The sequence below is a fragment of the Numenius arquata genome, chromosome W (assembly GCF_964106895.1).
Source record: "Numenius arquata chromosome W, bNumArq3.hap1.1, whole genome shotgun sequence".
NCBI classification, from domain to species: domain Eukaryota; kingdom Metazoa; phylum Chordata; class Aves; order Charadriiformes; family Scolopacidae; genus Numenius; species Numenius arquata.
In genome coordinates, this window is record NC_133615.1 from 282,783 (window position 1) to 309,983 (window position 27,201).

Here is a 27,201-nt window from a genome sequence, read left to right on the forward strand (position 1 = left end):
AATGAAGATGAACTTAAGAATTAAACGGAATTAGTCCAATGGAGAGTAAGGGAAGGTAGATGCCAGCTAAAAACACAGTTACATGTACACTAATTTGATGTTTCTAATCCCAGATTCTCTCAATATCAGTTTTTAAAGAACTAGGTGCTATATCTTTCATTTTTTAGAAGCCTACAGTATTTCCATAGTGCATAGGCTTTGTTCAAACTCAGTGGCATATTCACATCATTAAAACACGCTAGTATTTGAGTGACATTGCAGTGTTTTGAGAAATTTTGAGAAAAGTTGAAACAACAAAATTATAACCATTCAGTGGCTGCATTTCATTCAACACTGCTGCTTTGTGAAAAAAAAGTTCCTTATTGTGCAAGATCTAAATCTACCCATATTTTATTTAGAGATAGTGCTTGATAAAGAGTATTATTACCGTTGGTTCCTCACCACCTGTGACAGTTGAAGAACGAGCTCTCCTAGATGGACCACTCTGCTGTTAAATGATAATTAATGTTACAGATAAGTATACTTAGTGATGAAGATCACGGATTACTGTCACATCTTTAGGAGTAAGGAATCACAGACACTCAAATTTATTGAAAGAGAGCAATTAGATGGAAATAATGTTTAAGATAACAGCAAAAGAAGTGAGTCATCAGTCACTGATAACCAAGTTAGAATCTCATACAAAATCCACGAAGGGAACTAATCTCAAAAGTTCTTACATCCAATTCTCTAAGTTCAGTATTGCTAATGATGATAATAGTAAGAACACTTATTCTAAATGTAACATGATTTCCCCCACCCCAAACAAATTTTGCATGTTCTGCCCACAAACCATAAACCAAATTCAAAACCAAAATGGATCCCTTCTGGTCATCAGTGAGTGCACAGAAGTCAGATGGAAAAGATGAAACTGAGACTATGAATTTTCAGTAAGTATTAATACAGTCAAGAGCAGCACTGCATTTAGAAAGAAGGTATGTATTTAGTTGCTAGAAAACAAATTATCATTAGCTCAGTAAGGATTAAATATAGTTAAGATCCAGTAATGTCCTTGTTTTAGAGCAATGCTTTCAATTCTGCTGTTTTGAGCATCTGTTAATGAAATGAGAGTTCTACAGTAATAATGTGAAAGGCACATCCCCAATCCCAATCTGATTGCACCAGTTAAAGAACCCCAGGCTCTGTAAAGAGATAAGAATCCCAGGCTCCACGAAGTGATATTAAATAGGGAAGCTGAACAGCTCTGGAACAGCCTGCATTAGGAGTTGACTCTGTCTAGTGGAGAGAGCAGACAGTGAAGGTGTAATTGCACTGGAAACCACACCACTGTGTACCCGGAAGAGAAAGTAGAGAGGGATAATACTGAGAAGCAGTTTTGAACAGCAGCTATTACATGCATCTGTAAGCAGCAAATGTAGATACACTCAACAAATTCGAGAATATGTGAAAAAATTAAACAAAAACACTACTGTTGTTGTAAACATCTGCCCAACAGCAACGGAAAGAACAAGGAAAGACATCACCTTTAATAACAAACTTACTGATATACTCTATTTACTCAGTATTTCCATAAAAAAGACACACAAATTTGCTATCTGTAAATTCATGTGTAATACATTTCTAATTAATAAACTGGGGGAAAAATCCTGGAAGTATAATTTTTTAAAAAAATAAAATGTTTTGAAAATCTGAACAGTTTTATTCAGAAGCATATCTTGCACAATGCTATTTTAACTAGTCTCTCTACAGCCTGCCACCTTTGCAGTCTTCATAGTGGGGCTGTAGGACAAAATATGTATAGCTCTCTATCAATTAGAACAAAGGTGTGTGCGCTTACATTGTGAGAATCTTTTTTTTAAAAAAAAAATCTTTGTATTTTTTCTTGTTTGAAGAATCTACTTTAAAAAAATTGCAGAAGCTGCTGCCTACCTAAATTACTCAGATTAAAAAACTACAACAGATGCAATTCTGTTCAGTTCTATTGTATAAGGACTATCACAAAAAGGCTCCTTTCCCCTACACCCAGGTAAAACACCAATCCTTTTTCACGTTATACAGATTTATACATTCCAAGTAAAATCAACTTCCGGGACACAAAAATATAGTTATTAGGAGAGTCCGGTGGCTGCTACAGCTCCCAGTATAGATGGTGCTACTGCCCCCCCCATCCCAGCTGAGAAACCCTCAGATTTTCTCTCTCCACTGACTATGTATCTGGAGTTTAGTAAACTGAATTTCTACGGTAGATAACCAAAGTTAGCGTGACTGTGGTCAGTCCCAAAGTGTTCTTCTCTCTCCTGAATGTCCTCATTTTACTTGCTGACCATGATGATATTAATTTGGTATCGGTTACTGTTTGGGACAGTCACAGGCCCATACTGGTTACTGATCTATAGCAGCTGACACTGACCTAAGGACAGACATTATTCAAAAGCAGAGCACGTTCAAACAAAAAGAAATAGCTTTGATTTACCAAGGATAATTGAGACTGTTCAGCAACTGCGTCTGTTACACTGCAAGATCTTAGTCTTGAGGAAGGATCTCTTTGCTGGGGAAAAAAAAAAAAAGAAAAAAGAAGATGTCTTTAAGTTAAGGTGTCTTAAAACACGGGGGTTTATTCAGTAATTTTACTTTTCTACCACTTAATCCAAACCCCTAAAAACTAATATTTATGTTGCAATGTCTTTAGTTTTAGTGTTTCTACAGGAACACGGCAAGCAATGAGAAATCTGTATTTTCATCATTCCGTCCTAGACTGTTTCAGATTAACTGAGAAAAGGAAAACATCAGCTGTAGCATTATGAACAGCTTTACAGTTTACTGATTAGCAAACAGCAAAGAAGTGCTCAGAACTTTGTGGCTGGAAACATTTCATACGAAACCAAACTAACTCCTAGAGATAGGACTCTGTATTGTAATGATCATTAGGGCACCTGTAAGTATAATATAAATAATGCCAAACGAAAGGACACTAGAATATACATAGTTACTAGACAGATTACTTATGTTTTACAGGTACAACCCTCTTTGTAACAAAATCTCCAGCAAACACTTAGTATCTATTCTATCTAGGCACTGGATATACAGTTTCGCTGTTGACAATGACTCTTCCTATATAGTAATGAAAAAGGGCTCATTCATTTTCCTAAAGGAGAATTGTCAACACGAACAAATTCTGATAGGAAGATGTGATTTCTTTTTTTTCCCTACTGTCATAAGAACACCGGCAGACTGCAGCAGTATTACCCCAGGCCAAAACATCAACTCCAGCAATTCTGGTTTGAACTTGGTGAGGACCAGGTGAATTGCTACGGATTTCTCTGGAAAGCTCAAATAGAAAGGGCAACTCCCACGGTAAAAATCCTCTGTCCCCCATGATTTTCTAAGTGTAAGTGATGAGAAATCTTAGCATAAAAGCAGGCCAATTTGCCTGGCAAGAAAAAATTTTAAGAGGGATAGCAAAAATCTGAGCAATTAAGCTAAGAATATTGTTTCTTAGACTTAAAAAATTAAGCAGATGACACTTCCCTTAAAATCAGACATTGCAAAGAAAACTGTAGCTGTTTATCAGCCCTTTGGGGAGTGAATGCTCCACCTTGGTTTATATTCTTTATATTTAAAAAGGAACTAATGTCCTGCCTACATCAGTGAGCAACCACTGCCCCATAGAACTAATACCTGGTCTACAAGGTGTAGTCCAACATAAGAACTAGGTGAGTGTTACAGCAATTTTGAGCTATGCTCACAGCTCATACCAAGACATCTCAAAGGCATCAGGCATGGCATCAGCAATCATTTTTTATTACTCTCATGAGAAATCTCATATAATAAAAAAAAGTACAAATACTGTAGTCATGAGGACTGGCAACAAAGCAAGCCATCAACAGAATACTTCTGTTGGAAGGGACCTACGGGATCATCCAGTCCAAGAGCCTGACCACTTCAGGGCTGAGCAGTGTTCAATGAAATACAGTATTCATACAGTTTTCAATAAAATCAATATACCTCTAAAGAGCATTTTACTTCAAATGCATTCTCTCACACAGCTTTTGTGTGTGGTTTGATTGAGGCTCTAAGCTCCATGTACAGAAACAAACCTTGGGTAATTCTTAAACTTATTATTTTGCATAGCTGATACCCCATCTTTATTGAAAGAGTAACTAATGTTACCCTTTTCCGGCTATTAAGGGTGTGATTATGAACGCACTAATAGGCAAGTAAATGACCCAGCCTATTTATAACCACTCACATGGGCACCCCTGTCTACCACTGAACGATAACAAAGCAACTGTTTGAGAGGTGTATCACAAATCCAGCTCTTACTTGAAAACATCAGTCCTAAGAGCACTTTCTGTTGAAAGATCACTGTTTAAAAAATATATAGAGAAAAAAGATGTAATTCCACTTTGCTTCTCTGTTATGCTAAAGATTAACGTGAAAGGATTTGCCTGGCAGATGTCCTGAGCACTGGTTCCCCACCAGTCCCTGCAGGCAGACGGCTGCCGGCCTCAGCAAGTCTCCGACAGCAACTCCACTGCCTGGCTTTTATGGCACTTCCAGTGTCCCTACACCCTCCCGCTGCATGATGTGCAGTAACAGAGATTTTTAATGCTTTGACAATTTCCTACTTTGCAAGTGTGGTCTGAGCATAATTTTTATTGCACTGAGAAGAAAGATGCTATCACTTAATGGCTCATAAAAGAGCTAGTTTGTATAGGAATAGAATTACTGAATTATTAGATAACTTTGCAGCTATACCATTTATTTATTTAGTGTAAAAAACCACAGGCCCTGATCTTGCCACTGAAACTATCTGATTACCCTCCTGCCCTCCAAGTGAAGTCTACTACAACCTGCAGTTATCTACAACAGCACAAGCGACTCCCTATGCAGATGGTCAGCCAGAGCTAGACTTTGCTAACAACCTCTAGATAACACTCAGCTATAAGACACTTATTGCATAGGGTCTTTGGGAAAGACTTGCATCTAGTCACGATTCTACTTAATCAGAGCAAGAGTAAATACAATTTCTTCTCTCCTGAATGGGAAAGGGACCTTGATGGCATATACCAAGAATAAAACAATGAATAACTCTCAGCATGATGTTCTGTCCAATACTTACAATTATTTTCTCAATCAAAGAGACATAAGGCATTCCCCTTCTTGCAAGTGTATTATCCTCATTTTTTGTGGTACCGTCAGTCTGACAAACTAATGGGTAACACAAATGTAGAGAACAATTTTTTTGTTCACCTCAAGTAAACTCTTCTTGTGAGAGACAATTTTTTCCAGACTAGGCATTTACAAACCTGGGGTGGTTTGCACCAGAACTACCTACTGCCAGTTCCAATCCTTTGTTACTCTCACAACAGTTGATCCAGTAAACTACAAGGCGTTTATAAAATCCTAATACGAGAAAACACACGCTTTAATATAAACATGTACAGTTAAAATAATATTTTTTCTAAAGTTCAGTATGTTGTAAAATGGATGATGATTGAAACAGCATTAGCAGTTTCTCCTCCTTCTTTGGAAATTCTTAACTTGATACTCTCCAGTATTACTTATTTTGTTTCACTACAAGTAAAATAGTAGCAGGGTCTGAAGTCAAACTCACACAGAAGAAAACACTAAATCTAAACTGTTCAAGGCAGGCTGCTTTATGGTGAAATCATGATGCATGTTTTGGAAGATAATTTAACTGTACACTCAGGTTTTCCTGAGACCAGCAATTACCACCCACCCGTGTAAATGACTGACATTAGGGCAAACCACCAGAAGATGACAGCAACAGAGGTTTCTATAGAGAGAGCAGCATGGGACGTACAATCAAAGAACTGAGCTGTTCCCCATTGGAATCAGGAGTGACCTGAAGCCTTCTGCTGAGCTCCTCAGACAGCTCCTGGGGACTGGTACGGGACACTGGCGATGCAGGAGGCGGTGGCAGTGACAAGCTTAAGGAATCTCCACTGGCACTTGCCTCCTCTGAAATGGTTTCCCAAGGCTAACAAAAGAGAAAAAACTACGGTAAGGATTTATAAAGACAAATGGCGTCTTCTTTCCCTTTGCCTTCTATGTGGCCACCTCATTGTGACAAACACAAGTGTGATCATCAGCCTTAATATTTAGCGGAATAAACCGACCCCTAGAACACACAAACAAACATTCTACTCGGTGTGAAGGAGTCACAGGGAAAAACGGTTTTCACGTTGACTTCAAAACAGTCTTCATGTTGATGATGACAGAATGCTTTATATTCATATATATTTATATATTTAATAACTCATTATTATTAATTCAATTAAATTATATGAATAATTTATTATTCATTAATTTATTTATTATTCATGTTTTATTATAAGAGTGTATATAATTCCACACTCTTACTAAAAACTTGTAAGAAACTGTTAATTATAATTTAGAATAAAATGCATAATAGAAAGTACTCATTAGTATCTGCAAATCAAATATTAACAGGTGAACAGTGTAACAATAGTTTCAGCAATCTATTTGTTGCTCTGAAGAACATTTTGTGAAATGAAACTAGCTTTCACGAAGAATTTTGTCTGTGATTCACACAATAAAATATTTCTTAAAGTTGAATGGCATTAGAGCTTTGCACAGACTCTCACTTAAGCCTACAAATATCTACCAAATTTATTTAGTCTAGCTATAAATTAAACAAACACTTGCCCTGATTAATAAGATCGCAGAATTCTAACTCAACCCAAGTATTTGGTGAAAAAAAGCCAACAGCTTCTCCCTCCTCTAAATCAAGACACTAAAGAAAACTGAAGTACATGGCAGTTCCAGCCAGCACGTTTCCTTTCTTTTTACAACTTATGCCACTGTTACTCAAAGCAGAATATTGAAAATGTTTCTATCAACATATATGTAACAAGCAGTGCTTGGGATTATAAATGTTTCTCCCAGCATTTGCACAGTATTTAATAGTATTTAATATTGTGCATTCATTATCAGGCACCCACAAATGCATGGGACCTTGGAAGTGTAGCTCTGTTTAGGGATTTTATTGTGTTACTGGTATTTTACTTGGACAATTTCCATAAACACCATGTAAAAACATTGCTATGAATGTTGTATAGTAATTAGTTTACAACTGAGAAACACATCAACTTGAAGTTTAGTCAACTTCTTAAAGCCAAGACCTTACTTACCTCCGGAATGTCTCCACTCTCCACAGGTTCTGGTTCCAAATCCTCACTGATGTGTCTCCGAGAGCGGAACCGCCTGTGGGCTGCTTCCTGGTTTATTTGTCTGATATTGTTATCTGACTCGGAGCCCACATCACTGGATAGCGGGGAATTGAAAGCATGGGAAGGAGAAAAGAATGAGAAAAAGAATGTTAAACTAAAACACCTACTTTGTCCATTGCTTTCAAAACCTCATTAATGCTTTTGATTAAAAAAATAATTATTCTTGCATATGTCAGGGTTCATAAACAGGAGACTCTTTAATCCCTCAATCCAAAGTAAATAAAACTGGAAGTGCTTCACCAATGTCACGTAACACCAGAAATTAACATTCTTTATGCATGGAAGTTGGCTGAGTGGAAATGGAAGTCCACGCTCAAATGGACTAACCCATCCTTACTCGTCCTTTCCTGTGATGGCCAGAATCAGTCCTGACACGGACATTTTACCTTTGTCCCTGTCTTTATGTCAACTGTTGTTTTCCTTTTTGCGATAGCCCACGCAAACGCAAGCTGTTGCACTATGGATAACTTTCTGAACTGGCTGTAACCAGTGGTGGAAATGGAAAATACCCCAGTTCCCCTGATGGAGCCCTGCCTGGCTCGTGGGCATCCCCAGCACGCACAGCCAGGTGCACATCTCTGTCACAGCTCTCAGAGGGCAGACGCCATCAGAAGGCAGTACAGCATTTGAGCCTCTCCTTCAGGACGAGGGACTGTAGCTGTGAAAGATGGTTATGTTCAGGAAAATCCTCTTTGTGCAATCATTTTACCATTGCACATTCTAAAGAACTATGAGAAATGAACTACTCTCGTGTTCCTACAGCAGCCATGGACTGTACAGTCCTCAGTGTTTTTCCCTGGTGACCAACTTAGCATCCGAGTCACTGGCCTAAAATTGAGAGGTTATGTACTACTTTCAATCTTCCACTCCTCGTGGTTTCATAAATTCATGGAATTTAAAGGATAAAAATTCTAAAGCCTTCACTCTTCACCAAGCCTGGTGTCACGTGTAAAGTTTATCAGTCATAATTATGCATTTATGTCCAAACTACCTGTGGATAATGACAGTAGTTGATGAGATTTACTTGACAAAATACACATTGCTTAGTAAATAGCTCAAATAGTTCAACAGTAAATAGTTCAAAACATACAGAACAAAATTTAATTAAATTTTAAGATAAACACATCAGACAGGAAGAACAAATAGTGCCTTAAACAAGGACAACACACATTTGCATAATTTAGCTATGACTATGAATATTCAATAAAGAATAACCATTACTGTTGTAATAAGCAATAGTAGAAGAATAGTGGCTACACAAAAATAATGCAAGATGTTTAACTAATCCATGATTTCAGTATAACTCTTAACTTTGTCAATTACACGTACTTTTTAAAATGTAAGCTTCTCACAGTTTCATAAACTTAATCATAAGAAACATAACGAAGGCTTGAACAGGAGCTCCACATTAGCACAACCAGCACACGCAGGTAATGCAGTCTATACACTGAATAATAATCAGGACCTCCTCAAAGATAATCAGTTTAATTTAATTAAAAATTAATAGAGTTGCCTTTCCCCTCCTACTTTTCCAACAGTCTCTAGAGAAGAAAGTAATTTATTCCTGTTAAAAATTCCACATCTGTCTCCCAATATTCTAAGGTATGCTGTTAATGCACTGACTTCCCTCCCACCCCTTCAGGTTTCCTAGAATGTCCCAGAATACCTGTGTGTGTGTGTGATTTGCTGGGGGTGGGCAACTCTCTCTCATTCTTAAAAAAAAAAAGATGTTTTCTTTAAACTAAAGATATCCAGACTTTGGTTCTCAATTTACAAGTGCATCTGTGAAAATTTTTCCATGAATAAAGCATAGTTTCAGATATGTAGCACAGCACCGAAATCACAATTAATCTGTTACTGAAAAGAATAATGTACCTTTATAAACTGCTTCATAAAAGTCTTCCCTAAAGACTTTTTCCAGCCTTGAACTTGCAAATTCAAAATGGTTATGTTTGCTGGAAAAAATCACTACCTTTATTGGTAACTCTGCACACACAAAACACCGCACCACGCTGCCACTTACATTAAGCTTGGCCGATGCCACTGAGTCGTCCTGTTGTTATGGTTGACATAGTAAGTCCGCCCCAGGTTGTCCACCTTTTCTTCCCATCCAGGAGGCAGTGGAGGAGGTGGTAACTCCTCCTGACGCTGAGATGCGGGGTCATTGGAATCAACCACATCCCATCCATGCTTAGGAATGAAGGGAAAAAAATAGTTAATAATTTTAAAGTTCAGCCAAAGAGAACTTGTTTTCTTGTGCTTACGCTAGCGTACAGGCTAATCGCAGCTAACTCTTAACATGGCAACGGCTGACAGCGCTGAGAAGTCTTTCACGTGCTGTGCTTCCATGAGCTTTACTCTCTGCAAAGTCACTGCCACCAAGGAAATAAAGAACCATGTTCTAACACCTATTTTGAAATGGCCTCTGAAGAAGAGGTACCTCATACAGACCGCTATGTTTATAAATTACTTGTACAGGCTTTCTGAATTCTTCTACTTGGCATGGCTTCCACTTATACCTGCTCACAAACTGGGTCAGACAGACTTTAGAATTCATTGTGGCAGCTGAAATACTTTAAAATGCTTGAGAAAGCACCACGTTACACTTAAAAAAAAAATTGCTGGGGGGGAGGGAGAGGAGTAAGCTGCCACTAGCACTGCTACCAGGGGTTTGTCTTTCAAAGGTACAACTTTTTCTGAAAATATTCCTGAATCTCTAATAACTTAATGCTTCCACAAGCATTAAACCTTACCTCAGAATCATCCCTTTGATCGCTGTTTTCTTCCTCTTGGCCACCATTTTTAGGCATATAAGCCATCTTCAGCCTCAAAAAACCCTTTACACGAGATTTGTGGCTACAAGACAAGGAGGTACATTTCATTCAACAACCCTTTAATAGGTAAAAATAACAAACCTTTAAGTAAGGAATGTTTTAAAATACAAAGTCCTCCCACTCACCTTCTTGGTCTGAGAAGGAAATCCTTAAATGTGTACGGCCTTTCCATGGTTGGGTCTTCAGTCTAGAAGCATTTAAGAAAATGGCAAATTAAAGGGCTTGCCCACAAGTACAGACACATAAAGAGCACTCACATCACAGATGCGGAAGAAGTGCTAGAGAAGATGTTTAAATATCGAAGTTATAGCAGGCAGACCTCTACCAGTGTGCGTCCATCAGCTGCTATACACAGTTGCAGAAGCAGTCCACGAGATGTCACTGCAAATATCAGTGACCGGCTGAACCCAGTCTTGTTTCTGACTGTACACGACACTCACAGTTCAGAAAAAGGTGGAAAAGACCAAAGAAACAAATCTCAACTTTTTCCAGTCACCCAACAGCAGTGTCAGAAAAGGTTGCAGCCATTTCAAAGCAGTATTTTTATTGCACGTTAGATGAAATAAAACTCCTCAGCTGGCTTTCATTTTTATTTCAAAACAGTTGAGACTTTAAAAAATAATTAAGACTTTGAAATCATTTATGATGTACGTAAGTAATATTATCAGGCTGACAGATTATATCTCCTGATTTTCACTTAACTGTAAGTTTCATAAAGCCTTAAATCTTGAAAACTTCCTATTGAGTAATCTATTTGAGAATTTCAGCTTTCTTATCAAATAAGTTACTTTCTTCAATGCCAGTTAAGTAGCTGATCCAGGAAATCTTGGATTTTCTACATAGACAGTAGAAGACTTTAAAACAGTTTGAAAAAGTTCAGCATTCCACTCAAATATGAGCTAGAAAGAGACAAGCACTCTCATGTTCCACGTAACTCCCCAGTGAGATTTGTTCTCTTCCTACAGAATACGGAAGGAAAACAGAAAATTGCTAATTCCTCAAAACAGCTCACATAACATGTGAGACATAGCTATAGCTCTATCTCAAATCTTGCTGATGATGTTTAATTATTAAAAATAGTGTTTACAAAAAAGGAACTTTAAAATACTTCCTGACTCTCTAAAATAGGCGTGCACTAGTATGTCCCTCAGCATTTTATACTTTGCAGTACATTGTTTGCAGACACACGTAGCTTAACTCTGGAGGGCTGCTTCTATAGTTATGTGTGGGCTATTTAGATACTGCCTGTGCATATGGATACATTTAAACGGAAATATACACACAAGTAGGGATAAAATAATGCTACACAATACAGCTCATATGACATGAGGTCATATGAGAATGGAATGATTGTTCCATCATATTTTTCAACTTTTATAGTTTCTAAGCCAACAGTAACAGCGTTATGGCTCATGACTAACCATAACAGACAGATCTAAAAAGGCATCACTGTGAAAGTCATTATAAAGCCATTTTCCTCCCACCATAACATCCATCAATAGCAAGAAGTCAAATTCAGGCGCAAAGAGCAGCACTCATGCTAAAACCGAAACCTTATTTGATGTAAACATTTTCAGTAACTTCCCCCATTCCCACACTCACCCATTCAAATACAAAAAAAACTCTCCAAGTTGATGCAAGTAAAATTAACATGTACAACATCTTAAAAATATTAACTGCATCCAGACCATGTTAGTCTTCCAAAACATTATATAATATCAGCAAACACTTCTACCAAGCATAAAACAATTAATAGGACAAAAATCATCAACAGCAAGGTGAGAAACAATCGGTCTGTTGGCCACATGTCGTTCATGAACTGACTCAGACCAGCCAAGGATTTTTAGACGGAATCAGGCTGAGAAGAGAATCCTGGATTATGAGAAATGTAACACAGATCAGAGAGCAACTGTCTTCCTTATCCCTGCAAAGGGAACCAGTTCTCCCAGCTCCTGTGAGTGGTGGGGTTTTGCTGTCTGTAACATTTTTGCCTCTAAGGCAATGCTGGGAATGCTTGCTTTAAGAAAATGGAACTGGGCTATTTATGGAAATAAATTCTACATAACATCAGGGTTTTTCACATCCAGCACGCTGAGACAAAAGCGCTGCTTACCGGAAGGTGACTGAGCGGCACATCCACTTGACCCAGGAAGTCGTCTCTAGTCTGTCAAACAGAAAAAAAAGGCAGAAAAATGAATAATTTTACATCAGAAAAGCAAAAAATTATAAACATCAATCAAGACACAATGAAGCAAAACCAAAAATGGTTGAGTACTATTATTTTAACAATTACTGGTTTCTACCCCTTTATTGTTGCACATTATCTGTTGTTGTAATTTATCTATTTCAGCAGAGCATTTTCTGGGACAGAGCAAAAGGGCTTCTTAGCCCACAGAACGTATGTTCAGGACTGACAAAATTCCGTTTCCTCTGACAATCTATGCATAATGCAAAGCACAAAGTAATAATCTACTCTTTCCATGAATTAGACTCTATGTGCATTAAAAAGCAGAGTGAAATTACCGTTCACCATCGCATTGAAATAATCATGTCAAACTTTTTTCTTTTTATTTTTAATTTTTTAAGGAAAACCTTATACGCCCATCTGACAGGGAAGGGAGGAGAAATCAACATCAAAACAGTGAAGACAGAGCTGCATGAATTGTAAACATTTCTCCCCCAAATAAAAATTTTTTTTATCACTTTACCAAACAGACATCAAAGTATTAGAACTTTTGTTTTGTTTTTTTTTTTTTTTACAGAATGCTGTTCCATTAATTCTAGATGCTTCCTTTGTGAGGAACAGTTATACACCGTATAACCAGCCTTTTCCGCAACTCTGTTTCCCACTTGAAGACTTGACTGTTCATACGCTGCTTCAAGTTAAGCACGTGGATGTGGTTATACCAATGTTTGGGCCACCCAGCGCCATCACAAACTCCCTTATGCACAGTTACGTCCATACAGAAGTGATAAACACTGCTTTTCTGCTTGTTCTGCACTATCTGTTTGACCACCACCTTCTCTCAGAGTAAATGAGCCGAAGACACCGTCTCCCATGGAGGTAACCACCACCAAGCTGACAACAGGACCTGGTCTGTACCGACTGTATCTTTGTGACTGGGTATTTGTACCATTATTCGTAACTCCACCAACTATATTCCATACCCCTTTTACAACTGTAAAAAAGACAGGATAAAGAGAGCCCTTCAAAGATCTGTCTGATCTTTGCAATACTCAGTGACTGCTGAAGATGCTCAGCCTGGCCCGTGTGCCGTGGCCTAATCACCCATTCATATTCACGTGAGATATCTCAGCACACTTCTGGCAATCCACTTACAGGGACAGACAGATGAAAAGGAACGTGAAATATTAGGAGAGGTGGACAAACCAAGGATAAACTCTGAGAGGGAAAATGTGTACTGTTATCACTGGCTTAACAGCTCAATAAAGCCTAGAAAGAAAGAGCTGTCATCAGTTTTCCCACTGAACAATAAAGTCTGTTCACTCGATATATTCAATTACATGAGATAAAACATTTCTAGCTGAAAATATTTGCATGCTGAATAGACTGTGATCGCTTTAAATAAATTACCATTTTAAAGTACTGCTCAGGTGTCACCTGTATCACTTAGAGATGCCTCAAAACTACTTCAGCATTTAACAATCTATGATTAACAGTGCCACCTGAAGAGCAGAGTTGCACTGGTACCTTTTATTGTCAATTAATCTAAATCTCAGGGGTGATTTTCCTTTAAATGTGAAGCTGGATGGATAGTAGCAGCCAACGCATCCCCATGCAAACCCAAAATGCAGGCAATCTCCCTGTCTGAACCGCATACATGTGGATCAGTTGGTCTTCCCTGCTGGTAAGTAACGGAGGGCAACCTAGAAATCCAATCAATGAAAAGCAAAGGGTATAGTCAGGCACTGCACGGAGAGATCCCTCCTGTCTGTCAGCACCACATTTCCCCAAAATGCCATGTGTGCGAGTAGCTTGCTGCTATGACAAAGTACCCCGGAACGTGACAGAGTACTCACTGAAAATTAACCATCCCAGACTCTGATCAAAGTCTCATTCCTGATGAGAATCTGAGCACGAGCAGCAGCGTCCCAGCCTGCTGGGCCCGGCCCGGGCGCTCTCATGTGCTGGGAAGAGCAGGAGGAGCGACTGCACCAGCGATGTGCAGACACCGGATAAATATTCCCATTTGTCCTTTATAAACAGTTCTGATAGGATAAGTGCAAAATCTGAAAATCTAACGGGACACACACACAGAGTGCCGCCGAGGAGAGAGTATCTTCAGAGCCACATGCGGTTTCCTGCCCGGAAGTGGTGTGGCTGCGCTGAAAGGCAGCTCCGCAGCTAATCTCATCTACCCACTGATTATGATCATCATTTGCTCATTTATAACAGCAATTGTCGGTGCTAGCGGCTCGGATTAAGACTCCTTCCTTCCTTCCTGTGATGAAAGCCATTAAAAACACGGCAAAAACCCCAACAACCTGTAAACTCCAAAACTTGTTTCATGGGGGCCAAACAAACCTCAGAGGGGAAACCACCACCCGCTCACGACACCCACGATTTATTAATACATGATCTAAAATTCATGCCTCTGAATGGGGTGGTTTTGTTCTTGCAGCTACTCCCTCCCAAATTCCCCTGTGACCATGATGCTACAACAACGAAGGGAATACTCTCCTAAAGACTTTTAAAATCCTATTTAATTGAATACAAATATATAAAGTTTCCACAAGTAAAAGATAATTCCCTTTAAAATGAATTTATTTTAAAGTCAGACTTAAACCATCTATTGACAATCTTATGCTCATCAATCATTTTAATCTTACCTAAACACAATGCATTCTAGCATTTTGATCTACATCGGAAATTTTATATTCAACAGTCAAAGGAAGGGAATTTTGGCAACAGATGAGGTATAAAGTAGTTAAATAGCACGTATGTGTTGGCTTTGTGAGCGGGTCACTGCTCGATGGATGCTTGCTATTCATTAGTAAGATACGAATTTAAAAAAAAAAAGCATATTGCATTCTTCAAAAATCAACTGTCAGGGAAAACAATTTCTCCCAGATACTGTTTCTGATACCAGATATCAGCCCTAGTGATTCCCAAATAACCTGCTGCTTATTTATAACCACGCTATGCACAGAATTCCAGGAAGTGCATACTGCCGCTCCAAAGCCAAGTTTACATATTTCTCATAGCAGAGCATTAACTTTAATATTAAAATTCATATTTTCTATGATAACACCACAAGAATTCTGTTTCTACTACAACGATAGCATGAAGTCCCGTGATGGCCAGAGCACAGACAGGTACTGCTGTGCTATAAGCCCATGGAAAAACACAAAAAGAGTATCTGCAAAAAGGAGCCTTCATTTTTTCCAAATTCAAGTAAAAATAGATAACAGGTTTTTTCATAAAAAAATTTTGACTATTAATCCTCTTCCTAACAATTACTGGAAAAACCTGGTAGCATGCACTGCTTTTAGAGAATTAATATATTTCTCCCTTAACATTGGCAAATATCAAGTACCTTCCACCTCCTGCTTCAATTCAGTTACTCAGATACCAAGTACTTGGAAGAAAATATATACACCCATTTCTAGATCTGTTCCTGCAGCTTTGAGTTCAAGAACATCTCAACTCATGGTCATGGAAAATTTTCACGTTGGTTAGAAACAGAATCGACCACACGCAGTTTCACTGTTTATGTGGGGAAGTGTCCTTCCTCCGCACCTGAGACGGGGAGGACACCCCACCATGGGCTTGTGCAGAGGGTGGGGACACGAAGAGACGTGTCTACCAAGTTCCCTCGGGGCATTCTTCTCAACAGACACGCGGACAGGTGACTTACATGCAAGAGCCAAGCACGAGGTATATATTGTTGCCCAGCGACAGGACAAGCAGCAATAGACAGGGATCGAAACACAGGAAATTGTATTTAAACAGAAGAGAAACTTCTTTACTGTGAGACTGGTCCAGCACTGGTCCAACACGGGAACAGGCTGCCTAGAGGCGCTGCGGATGTCCCAGTACCAGTTCTCTGCCGGCACCTGGGATCACACAGACGCTCCCAGCTCCAGACACTCAAGAACTGCTTTAAACTTTGCTGCTGAACTCAGGTATGTCAGGCAACCTCTAGTAGATAATTTCCCCGTTAGCTGTGTCTTAAATACACTTTCCTGCTGGATTTTCACACACACCTTTCTGGTTTATGTTTTTATTTTCATTGTGCATCTTCATAATGATTATTCATACATATATTTCCTTGTAAGGTCTGGGAGCAGCTTTAACACATTATCATTCAACAGATATGTCTTAGAGGAACTGAAAAGCAAAAAAATCCTAATCAACAGAAAAATACTATTTAAAAACCCCATATGTGTACACAAACAAACACTCCTAAAACACAAGTTCTCCTCCCAGGCTAACTTTAATGCTGCATTTCAGCAATAGGTTAAATGGTGAAATCCTGTGTCATATTTTCTGACCCCTACGATCCACTTCTATCATCGACAACTGCCTCAATACCCCCAGGTCTCATACTTTTGAAAACCTTCCTGTTTCTAAATCCAGAACAATACGCCACATTGTTAAAACTGATCACAAATAGCGCAGCACAAACTTCTGAAAATGCCTGAAAATTATGCAATGTCCAAACAGCAGTAAAAAAAAAAAAGCATTTTGGCTATGCAGCAAAACTCGATAAATATGTACTTAGTTATGCCAAATGCACATCTCACACTTCATTAACATGGAAATAAAGCCTTAAGATACGCATTCATGGCAGTGACATGAATCTAAGAAGTCAGGAGCCAGGATACTTTGAGCGGTTTCCAAGTCCTCACCTGTGATGTGGTACCTCAAACACCCACCCGTTGTTACAGTGTCAATAGAGAGATGTGATTGTGAAACAGCAGGACTCAGGGACTCACTCGATATTGTAGCTAGCACATCAACAGCTCACCCAGGCATTTACCAAGCAAACATAAGAAAACAACTTAGATAAAGGACTGACTGATGCAAGAGTTCCAGTCCGTGCAATGAAACTCCCGTTTACAATTGTTACAACCGGCATTTAGTGACACAAGCAGACCAAGTCACTCCTGCTCCCATGCCTTCTGCTGCTTTCCTCCCTGGCACTGTAACATCTTGCACCTCCCATTGTGCTTGCATGAACTAGATCAAGAAATTAAGCTGGCTTTAAAAACAGACCATTAATTGCCTGATCTAGTTTGCTAAGTGACTCTATTAAGAGCTTCCCTGGCATAACTGAGGAGGACGGGTGGCAGTTGCGTGCAAACGTGCTGTCGGTTGCCTTGGCCTGGGAACCAGCAACACCTGCCAGCCACCGGAGTGATGTCGCATCAACATCTGTGGGTGAAACTGAAGTACTGGACAGAGAGACAGGGGAGATGCAAAAAGAAAAATAAAAAAAGAGACAAGAGAACCTGTATTGCTGACCTGGAGGTGAGTCCTGATCAGCTGTGGTTATCAACAAACCCACAGAGGTTTGCAGAGATGTTTTGGTTCCCTGGCCAAATACCAGATGGGGTAATAACACTCCACCTACTGCCAATTCCCTTGGCATTTTCAGTTGGTCAGGATGTTCCCAGCTTCCTGACCTAAAAACTGTTGTGTACTATTTCTGTGCACTGTTTAAACAGATGCCACATTCCAACCCAGATATTGCTTGATTTCAGAACGGGGTGACACGATCCTTGTAGGTGATGAGAAAGCTGTTCTGAGATCTCCCTCTCCCAGCAGTGCTCCATCACAAGCATGGGATGGAGAAGCAAATGCATGGAGAGACTGCAGAACCATGGCTGTGCACCCTTCTGCATTGTCCTTACCAACTGTAATTGGGTTGTACTGGAGGCAGGTGATTGCAGGACCTTCAAGCTGCAAACAGAGCTAGACAATAAAAAATACAAGATGTTTTGTATTATAAACTCAGATCTCATGTCCTGTGGGTGCCTATTTAGCTCCTCATCTTTCTCTCATGCCCAGCGCCAGGAGCTGCTGGCTGGGGGAGAGAGACAGTCCCAGAATGACTGCAGCCATGTGCCCTGTCACCCAACCAAACACGGTGAGGGGCTGTTATCATTGTGGGACAATTTTAGTTGCAAAGAACGATCAGTATGTCAGCATAAATCAGCCCCTCAAGGTGCAGAAGGACACGAGGCTTTGGGGACGTACAGCCAAGCTTTTTCATGGCACAGTTTAAGCTGGGAGAAACTGGCAAAAAAACCACAACCTGGCAAAGAAAACCACAAGACTCCACAGAGGTGATTACCACCACTGACCAAACTCAGCAGCCAAACTGGTAGAATACAAAGTGTAAAATTAAGCAAGAATTAAGCAAATGTTACCTATATATTACTTAAGCCCCGTAGTTGAGATATGATGTACCATCCCTGTCAAGTGCCGGAGAAGCTGTTCCAAGAGCTAAAGAGTGTCTCACTTATACAGCACTACATCGCCACAACAGAAATACAGGAGTTGCACATACCAAACAGAAAACCACCAACCCCAGAGCAGAAAATACCTGCTGCCTTTAGATAAAACCACATAAAATCACCCATGTTACCTTGACAGAGAGAGCTCTTTTCCCCCCTGAATTAGCAAACGTAGACACGCACACAGAGGAAGCCATTGTTGCATTAAAAATATTTTTAAAGATAACGCAATAAAAATCAATCATTTTCCCCTCAACAGGGGAATGTTTTTAAAGAAAACAACAGAAGCAACAACAAACTGAGACACATACATTCCCTTCTCCCCACAAATACAATTAGATCACTAGGTTCGTCCATCTGTGTCAACTCCTAAAGCCCTTACCTTCATAATAACGTGGCTGAACGGGGAAAACGTGGAACTTTACTTTTACTGAAGGCTTTAAAAATGTAAGGGACCCCAAAACCAAAATAGGATTTGTGTTTGGTTTTTTTTTGAAAACTAGCAGCAAAACATGATTTTATTAATGGAAACAAAGCACATTTATCTTTAACTGCTTTTGATTTTGATGCTTTTTATTAGCCATGACAGATGCCTTTCTACACCCAAGGCATATCAACTCCCTGATCTCACTTGCATCAATAAAGCTACAACGATAATTGTACGACAGAACCTTAAACTCTGGTTTCAGTTATGGAGGAAACCTCATATACCAGTCTAATTAGCTAATTTGTCTAACTACTTACAGTCTCTCCTTCCTTCCACAAGCATAACAAAAATAGCTTAAAATAGAAAAGAAAAACTGTCACCCATTCTGCATTTTAGACCAAATGAAACATTTTCTTCCTTGCAAAATTATTCCTTTACCAAGCTTTTATTAAAATTGCATTATTACAAAAGTAAGGCTAAGCTTTTTGCATACAGAACTCTAACTTTATTTCTGCACTTAAGACATGACAAAGTAGGAACTAAAAGCAAGAGAAGGAATAGTTAACATTGAAATTATCAGATTAGAAATCATTAGATTAGAACTAATTATATCTTATTAACACTGGAATTAATTATCAGAACTTTTTATTTAAAAGGTGGTATTTTAAGTTGTATTCCAAATGCTGACAAAATAGATAAATATTCATAACTCTAAACGCAGCGTTCTTAAAAGCACAACCAAGATGGAGCAGCAGCTCCATCAGCCCTCACTAACCGCTTTCGTATTTGGAAAGGATTGCGCTGTAAAATGTTTTTCTCATTACCAGCGCTGCCTTCCCAGGGAGCTATTTCAACTGCAAATCACAGATACCCTCTCTGCTTCCAGCCTCTCCAAACACAGAGAGCCCTTATCGATATCCTCCCTAGATTTCCCAAACCTGACCACCTCATGTGCGTTAGATACGAGTTCACAAAAAGGGAACCATCAGCACCGTGTATCTTGCAGAACTCCATACCGCGCTCTGCTCTTCCCTGGAAGCGTCGCACCCGCCATCGCTCAGCTTCGTGCCAGATGGAGAGAAGGCAGAAGCGTAAAGCGGGCAGCGGCAACTCAAACCTTTAACCGTCTAAAAGCTTTTTAGGTAGTACCTTCAGGATGCACAATTTGCCTGCATCTTCCTTAAACACATAAATAAAGGTTTCCTCCCCCCTCGCTGCCCTGGGCAGGAAACGCTGAGCATTGCCAAGCATTGCTCTGCAGGAGCCCACCCTCTGGGCATGACAGCCAGCCCTGGGGCTCACACACTGTTCTGCTCCCCAGTTACCCTTAAACACACCCAGTGAACCCCAAAGCGGAGGCAGCCTCGCCGCTGCGCAGGGCACCACAGCACAACTGCCGTCAGGGACTGAAAACGGTGATGCACAAATGTAGAGGTCATCTGGCTTGTTCTCCTAGCGCTGTAACCTATGGTGATCACAACTAAGGGATACCCATCATTCATACACAGGCTACAAACTGGCTATTCCAACAAAGAAAGAGAATTCCTAACCTCCCCACTGCAGTAAGGATGCAACTGGAAAATTTAACTCCTAAATAACTACTGAACCTCTGTGGCTCTGTAGAAGCAGCTCATGGTCCCAAAGGCCTGGGCTCACCCCTACGCTCAGGCAGGTGCCCAAAACAAACCTACTGACCAAAACCAAATCCTTCATCACAAGGGTCCCAAAATCTCTAGGCAGCTGAAATTTGGTAAAGTTACTTTCATCCTAAATTTCTGATTTCTTTTTTTAATGCCTGACCCAACGTGTCGTTCACGACATTCAGGACAACAGCCTTTTACTAAGTCTCTTTCCTGACCAATAACGGGTGACTTGACAGCACAGATGATTTATTGAGTTGCTCCTGTCAGATTCTTTAGCTATGTATGTATCTTCCTTTTTTCAACCAATATCTGAATGCTGGATTTTTTTTTTATCTCTTTTTTTTTTCCACTATTTCTTCTTGTGACATGCAACATTCAAGATTCTTATAAAAAAATAAACATGTTTCAGTAATTCTTTCTAGAGAGCAAAGTATTTTAGAAAAAAAATATTTTGCACTGCAAACTTAAATTTGTTGTTGAATGCATAATTTTTTTTTGGACTTGGTATTTTCTATTTTTAATTCATTTTTACAAATACCTCTGCTGATAGAGGCTTTACATGAAATTTTGATTTGGGGACAGTATTTACTACCTAACGGTAATCTAAAGCGTTTCAGTGTTTGTGCTCAACTGCAAGGCACACAATTTAACCACAGAACAAAACAGAATAAACTCTGGTGGTAGGGGCTTTCCCTATTCCAAATCTCTAAGTGAAGACAGAGCAGAATACAAAGACTAGTTTATTTCCTAAACAATTAGCTTCTGTTATTCATGTACGAAAATAAATAAATACTTACTGTTCCTTTAACAGCGTTCCCAGAAACTTCATGCAAGAACTCGGTTGTATTTTAGTTCCCGTAAGACTTACTTTCTCAGCGCACAGCCAAGCCCGTTGTGGGGACACTTTAATGTGAACGGTGCCTCCCAACTGCGCACTAGCTTTTGAAATTTGTCATTTCCAGTGCTTTGTAACAACTCAGAACAGGGCAGAAAAAACAGGATACATCAGGTATATGAATAGACTCCACTAGATTTGGATGGCTTATCCTGTAGGAATTAATGATACCCCCCAGAATACTGCTGCATGGCAGACGGGATTCATTCTCCTTCAGCCAGATCTCTCACATGTTAAGACTTTTACTTTAGGAGTTAATTACTGTACACCCTCTGGTGTCCTTTCCATCCATGAAGGATAGGTAATGACGAGACACTGCCCAATGGGTTCCCAGGATATGACCTACACTCGTTCATGCCTGCTCTAGACCAAGGATCTTTGACAAGATCAAAGCGTGTAACGTGCAGAGAGAGGCCCTTCATGAATCCAACCAGAAAGAAAAGACAACATGTTTAAGTTGCCGTTTCAGAGACGAGGCAGTAGCGCTCCAAAATTGTCACAGCTGAGTGAAAAGTCTATTTCCTAGCAAGCACGGACAGCCAAGGCAACTAGAGCCTTACTTAAACGGACTAAGCAAGCTGCAGTACACAAGCAGAAATTATTTAAATTCTAAAATATTTCTCTTGTGTTGCTACTGCTTATTTAAACATACTAAAAAACACTGGGCACCTGTGCCAAGATCTGATGCATTCCTGAAACGTGACTAACATCCAAAAAAACCTCTGGACAATGCCAGGGAGAAGACAGCAAGTTAAAGATTTATTCCATTCATTATAATAAAATGGCTTCCTATTTAGATCCCTCTTATAATTAAAAGTGTGACACACCGGAGCGCTGGGAAGAGACTTCTATTTCCTCGCTCTACCATGGGTCGCAGTTATAAAAGGCTGTATCTGTGACGTACGCCAAGGGTGAATACCTGCTATTCTTAGTACTGCTGTATTAGGAGCTGCCTCTGAAAAGATGAGAATCCGCTTTTGTTCCGATATGGGCCAGACGGAAAGGGGACTAAGGAAAGGAGAAGCCTTGGCAGGAGGAGGGAGGTGGTGCCTGAGAGATCCTCAAATCAGGCCTGAGTTGTGAGAGGGTGTGGAAAACAGGAACAGAATCAATGTGCGTAAGTGAAAGGACAGGTAGAAAGTCTAGAACAAATTAAATGTGTTACGACAGTTTCTATCCCTTGTTCCACAAGACATGAAGGAATTACTGACTAAAAAAATATCTCAGAACAAAAATGAAACAATCTTCTCATGAATTTTCAGTATTTCATTACAACTCTCCAAGAAAGAACAGTGAGGCACAGTGAGAGGATGAGGCTGGAATGGAGTACAGATTCACTATGGGATAATCAAGTAAGCACTAAGTTCCAAAATATTCAAAACGTTGTCCATAAGCTGATTTCACTTGCATCCCAAGAGCTGAAATCATGCTGGTGACAAACTAAAATGGACAAGTGAAGCCGTAAGCTTATGGCTTCTCATTAAAATGAGGATGGGGAATCCCCACACAGGAGCCACAACGCTGAGAGAGCTGTGTGTTCTTGATGACAGAATCTCATCTGTAACTGCAAAATGGAAGAGAAAAATATGGCAAAAAATGGAACCCTTACCAGTAAGTTCCTGCAGCCTTGTTTCTGTACTGATTTGAAGTCACTCCTACCAGCTTTTGATTTGTTTATACTCTTCTCTATTCCCAAAGGAAATGCCTGTGTACACTCCTCACAGCAACAGGTGAAGTATTTACCACCGGAGTTCAGCTGGACAACCACAGCTGTATCATGGAATACGCTTATCCAGTTAGGGACGTTTAGCTGTAGTTTTTCTTTTAACCTGTTTCCATAGTCTTTTAACCTCAGTTTCCAAATGTCTCTCCATCCTTCAGCAGCCACTAGTGCAGAAGGAGCAGTAAGAACTGTAGGCTGCTGGGGCAATTCTGCACAATAACCTGCTCTGGGACATACCAGAACCCCCCCCACCCCTCCAATCTCTATCAACCATTTCAGCACGTGATGCTAAAAGAACATTTGGGTAATGGTTAGCTGCACTCGGGAGAGCAGCACGGATCTGGGGAAACCTCTGACTTGTCCAGACCAGTTCATCTATTCAAAACCACCAGAGTGCAGGTAAAGGCATTGCATTTTGATAGTTAATTTGCAAAACTGTGTAACAAGCCAATCCTACCCTGTTTACTTCACACTGGTTTAGTCACATTTATGGAAAGGGCAGCACTGTGAGAGCAGTTTTCCAAAGAACTGTTGCCGAAACCCTTTTTTCTTGACAGTTACATGAAGTAACTTGAAGTTAGACAAGGACAATCTTGCATATATACCTAACTTAACTGGTGACTGTACTTTAAGTCAAGGTATCTGTGAATTTTAGTGACATTAGGAGGACATGATGCTATAACCCACTGTGTGCAAGTCAAATCTTTTTAATTTCCCTGGGACATGAAAGCATGATGTCCTGTGGACCCCAGGCTGAGCGTGGCCCAGCAGCATGTCCCCATGGCAAAGGCAGCCAGCAGTGAGGGCAGTGAGGGGTGAGCCTTCCCTCTGCTCCCACACCTCAAGCCTTCCTTACCCGAGCTACAGTCAAAAAATGATGGAAGAAAGTAACATTTGCTCTTGGTGTCAGGTTTGGACAATGTTGCTCTTCAGAATTTCAGAAGTCAAGTCCATAGAGTACATGCAGTGCCCCAGCAAAGGGTACGGAACACAAACACACCCATCTCTCACTAGTTGAGGAATTACTAATTCCCCAAAACAACAGCTCACACCTACAGGCCCCTCCAGGAACAGCTCACTAAACTGTGCTTCACGTTCTTGGGTGTTCCAAGATATGAGGAATCAAACACTGAGGAAGGTATCTTAGCAATCTACCACGCCCCTACCATTATTCTTTCCATTAATACTCTAATGGCTCTAAAAATTTTTGCCCAGTGCCCCGATAAGTTTTGCCCTCAACGTTGTCTGCCTGCTGTCTTATCAACTGAAATCCATACTGCCACTGGCACGGGGCAGGGAGGCCAAAGCATTCTCACACTGTATGTTTGACACTGCACAGAAGCATTCCCTAGGGGATCACTGTCCCTCATATCTAATAGCATAAACTTTATTCAAATTCTGGATTTTTGTGTATAAGGCACAGAATTTAGAAAACAATGACATTCAAAGTTGAAAACTGCTCGACGAGAAGCTCAGTTGGTAGTCAGAGAGCAAAACGAAGGCAGGTTTATAACAGGATAATTGTTCCAAGGAGAGGCTGGTGGCTCTCCAAAGCACAAACAGCTGCACTTTTACTACTTGGAACTTTCACAGAGGCTCAAAAATTCTTCATTTGCTGAGACTCATATTTAGCATTGCTTCTTGCCTGGGAGAGGGCAGACCCGGGGGGGGATGCAGAGAGCGTACTGCAGCACACAGTGTTTGTGAGCTCACACACAACCTACCCACAGATACCTGTATCATGTAACCAGGAGTTTCGGTGGGGTGTGACCTTGAAATCCCATGTTTATACTGTACAAAAATGATGATAAAGCAACACAGTGTGAGACACAGAAACAGTAACAACCTTTTTTGTCACCACGTGAAGAAAATGACTAAACAGTTACGACATTTCACAAAACCTTGTGAAATGCAGTTAAATGGAAAGTATTAGATCCATCATTGCGGGATCCAGTGAGGTCCTACTAAGGGTCAGAGAAACACATTTATTCTTTCAAAGGTGCAGACTGGAAAGATCTAAGAAAACTAGCGAACGGATAGTGAACGGATTTCTGAAGTGAAGTGTAACTGCAGCTGGGAACTATTGCTGCTAACACTGGTAAGCAAGTGAGGCAGGCTCAGGAAACTCTGCTGTGGCATACAATATTAAGGAGGTTTAAAAGCGTATAATTAGCTGGCAAATTGTTCATTTATGTTGCCTTGTGTTGCAGATGCTATGAACCATTCAAATCACAATGAGCTTTTATTGTCTCTACTACCATTTCTTCTTTTCTCCTCTTCACTGATCTGTTCATCCTACCTTTCTCTCTGCTCAAAGAGATGGCCTACTTTTTCTGTTTCTTTCCTCAGCAACAGCAGTTCAGCCTTTTTCTTCAGAATTTTGGATTTCACTATGCATCTGTCATGACCAATTTTTCTATGTATGTGCTTTCTTCGCAGAAAGCAACTAAGAAATATAACCCTCAGAAAAGGCAAGTACTGTAACAGTCTAAATGCCCTAGTGCTGGGGGGGGGGTTATATGCCCTCTAAAGCCATTCCAACGCTTATCATAGATCCCAGAGAACTGCAGGAACCGAGCTTAAAAAGAGGTAAGAGCTCAAGGTGCAGAATGTGTGCAGCTCCTGCAACCACGCTGAAAGGTTAGCAACGCAATAGCAAAAAAAAGTTAAAAATTAACATAATCTTCTCTTAAAACTTTTAACTTTTGCCTCCTGCTGCTTCTTGAAGGAGAGAGCTGCAAAGCATGATGGCAACCTTCTCCTGTCCTGTTTTGACCATACACTAAGATTTGGCAGGGGGAAATCACAGACAGGTTTCGAGCCTGTTGGAATGCAGCCGCCTTCGAAAAATGCTAAGACTGTGACTTGTATGGGAATTGAACATGGACAAAACTGAACAAATCCAGAAGTCATAATTTCTTTCTCTTAAAATCAGTCAAAAATGGAATTGCTATTTTAATAAAGAGCTCAAAAAGTAAAGGGATTAGAGATGCATCACTTCCATAAGGCATAATGTATACATATTCTGCATACACATAGAATCATAGAATCACCTAGGGTGGAAGGGACCTTTAATATCATCAAGTCCAACCATTAACCTGACACTGCCAAACCCACCACATGTGAACAGATAAAACAGCAGACTTTGTAACTTTCCGAACTACTGATTCTTCTCTCTGCAGCTCTTCTTCCACAATTTCTGGTCAAATTTCCTGGCTTTCTCCACATAAATAAGAAGAATTTTCAAGCAAAGAACTCTGCAGCAAAGAATTATTTCAACGGTGCAAAAATGCTCTTGAAGAACAACCGTATTTTTAGTCATCCATCACATGTCATTACACTGATATAATACTCCTTTATTACCGAATACTATTCCTGAGCTTGTTTTCCTCCATATGTACACTCCCGTATTAATTTCAAAGTAGCAGGAATATATAACAAAACGTGACTCAAGGCAAAATAAAAATCCCTGATTTTCCCTTCAGTAGACACATTAATTTCTGCTATTTCATCCTCCCCTCAAGCACGCTCTCCACTTGGGCATACGCCACTATCAACAGCCCAGGGCAGCCCCAAGAGCAGTAATCCCCGCAGCGCTTCCAAATTCACTGTAACTTGACCACATAACACAACCTACTCAAATGACCAGAGACAGGTTTTGAAAGCCACTAAATGTTTATCTGACCCCTTGTGAACTCTTAATAAAATACTTGGCCCTATGGGCAGACAAACAACAACTAACATTTATACAAGCTACAATTCCCACCGAGAGCACACGGGTTCTGTTCCGCTACCAGAATTACAGCTCCTCCGCCTCAAACCTCAACTCTCTCTTCGTCTGGAGAAGCTGAAGGGGCATCTTTATTAACAACACTCGAGAAAACTGCACTTGAAGTGAGCCTCAGTAAAAATGTAGGA

General features: G+C 40.1%; 1 protein-coding gene across 3 annotated transcripts in view; it reads right to left on the bottom strand.

The window, feature by feature from the left end:
* The window catches only part of LOC141476666 (E3 ubiquitin-protein ligase NEDD4-like), a 104,213-nt gene that overhangs the window by 27,768 nt on the left and 49,244 nt on the right, over window positions 1-27,201 (bottom strand). For 2 of the 3 annotated variants that reach the window (XM_074165464.1, XM_074165463.1), the window contains 8 exons: window positions 12,225-12,275; window positions 10,237-10,298; window positions 10,031-10,133; window positions 9,301-9,467; window positions 7,179-7,311; window positions 5,828-6,004; window positions 2,474-2,548; window positions 428-487 (listed from right to left, as the gene is read on the bottom strand). In XM_074165464.1, coding sequence (XP_074021565.1) covers window positions 428-487; window positions 2,474-2,548; window positions 5,828-6,004; window positions 7,179-7,311; window positions 9,301-9,467; window positions 10,031-10,133; window positions 10,237-10,283 — 762 coding nt within the window. In that variant the 5' untranslated portion in view covers window positions 10,284-10,298; window positions 12,225-12,275. The remainder of the gene's footprint in view (window positions 1-427; window positions 488-2,473; window positions 2,549-5,827; window positions 6,005-7,178; window positions 7,312-9,300; window positions 9,468-10,030; window positions 10,134-10,236; window positions 10,299-12,224; window positions 12,276-27,201) is intronic. The other variant, XM_074165465.1, reaches the window with a different exon arrangement.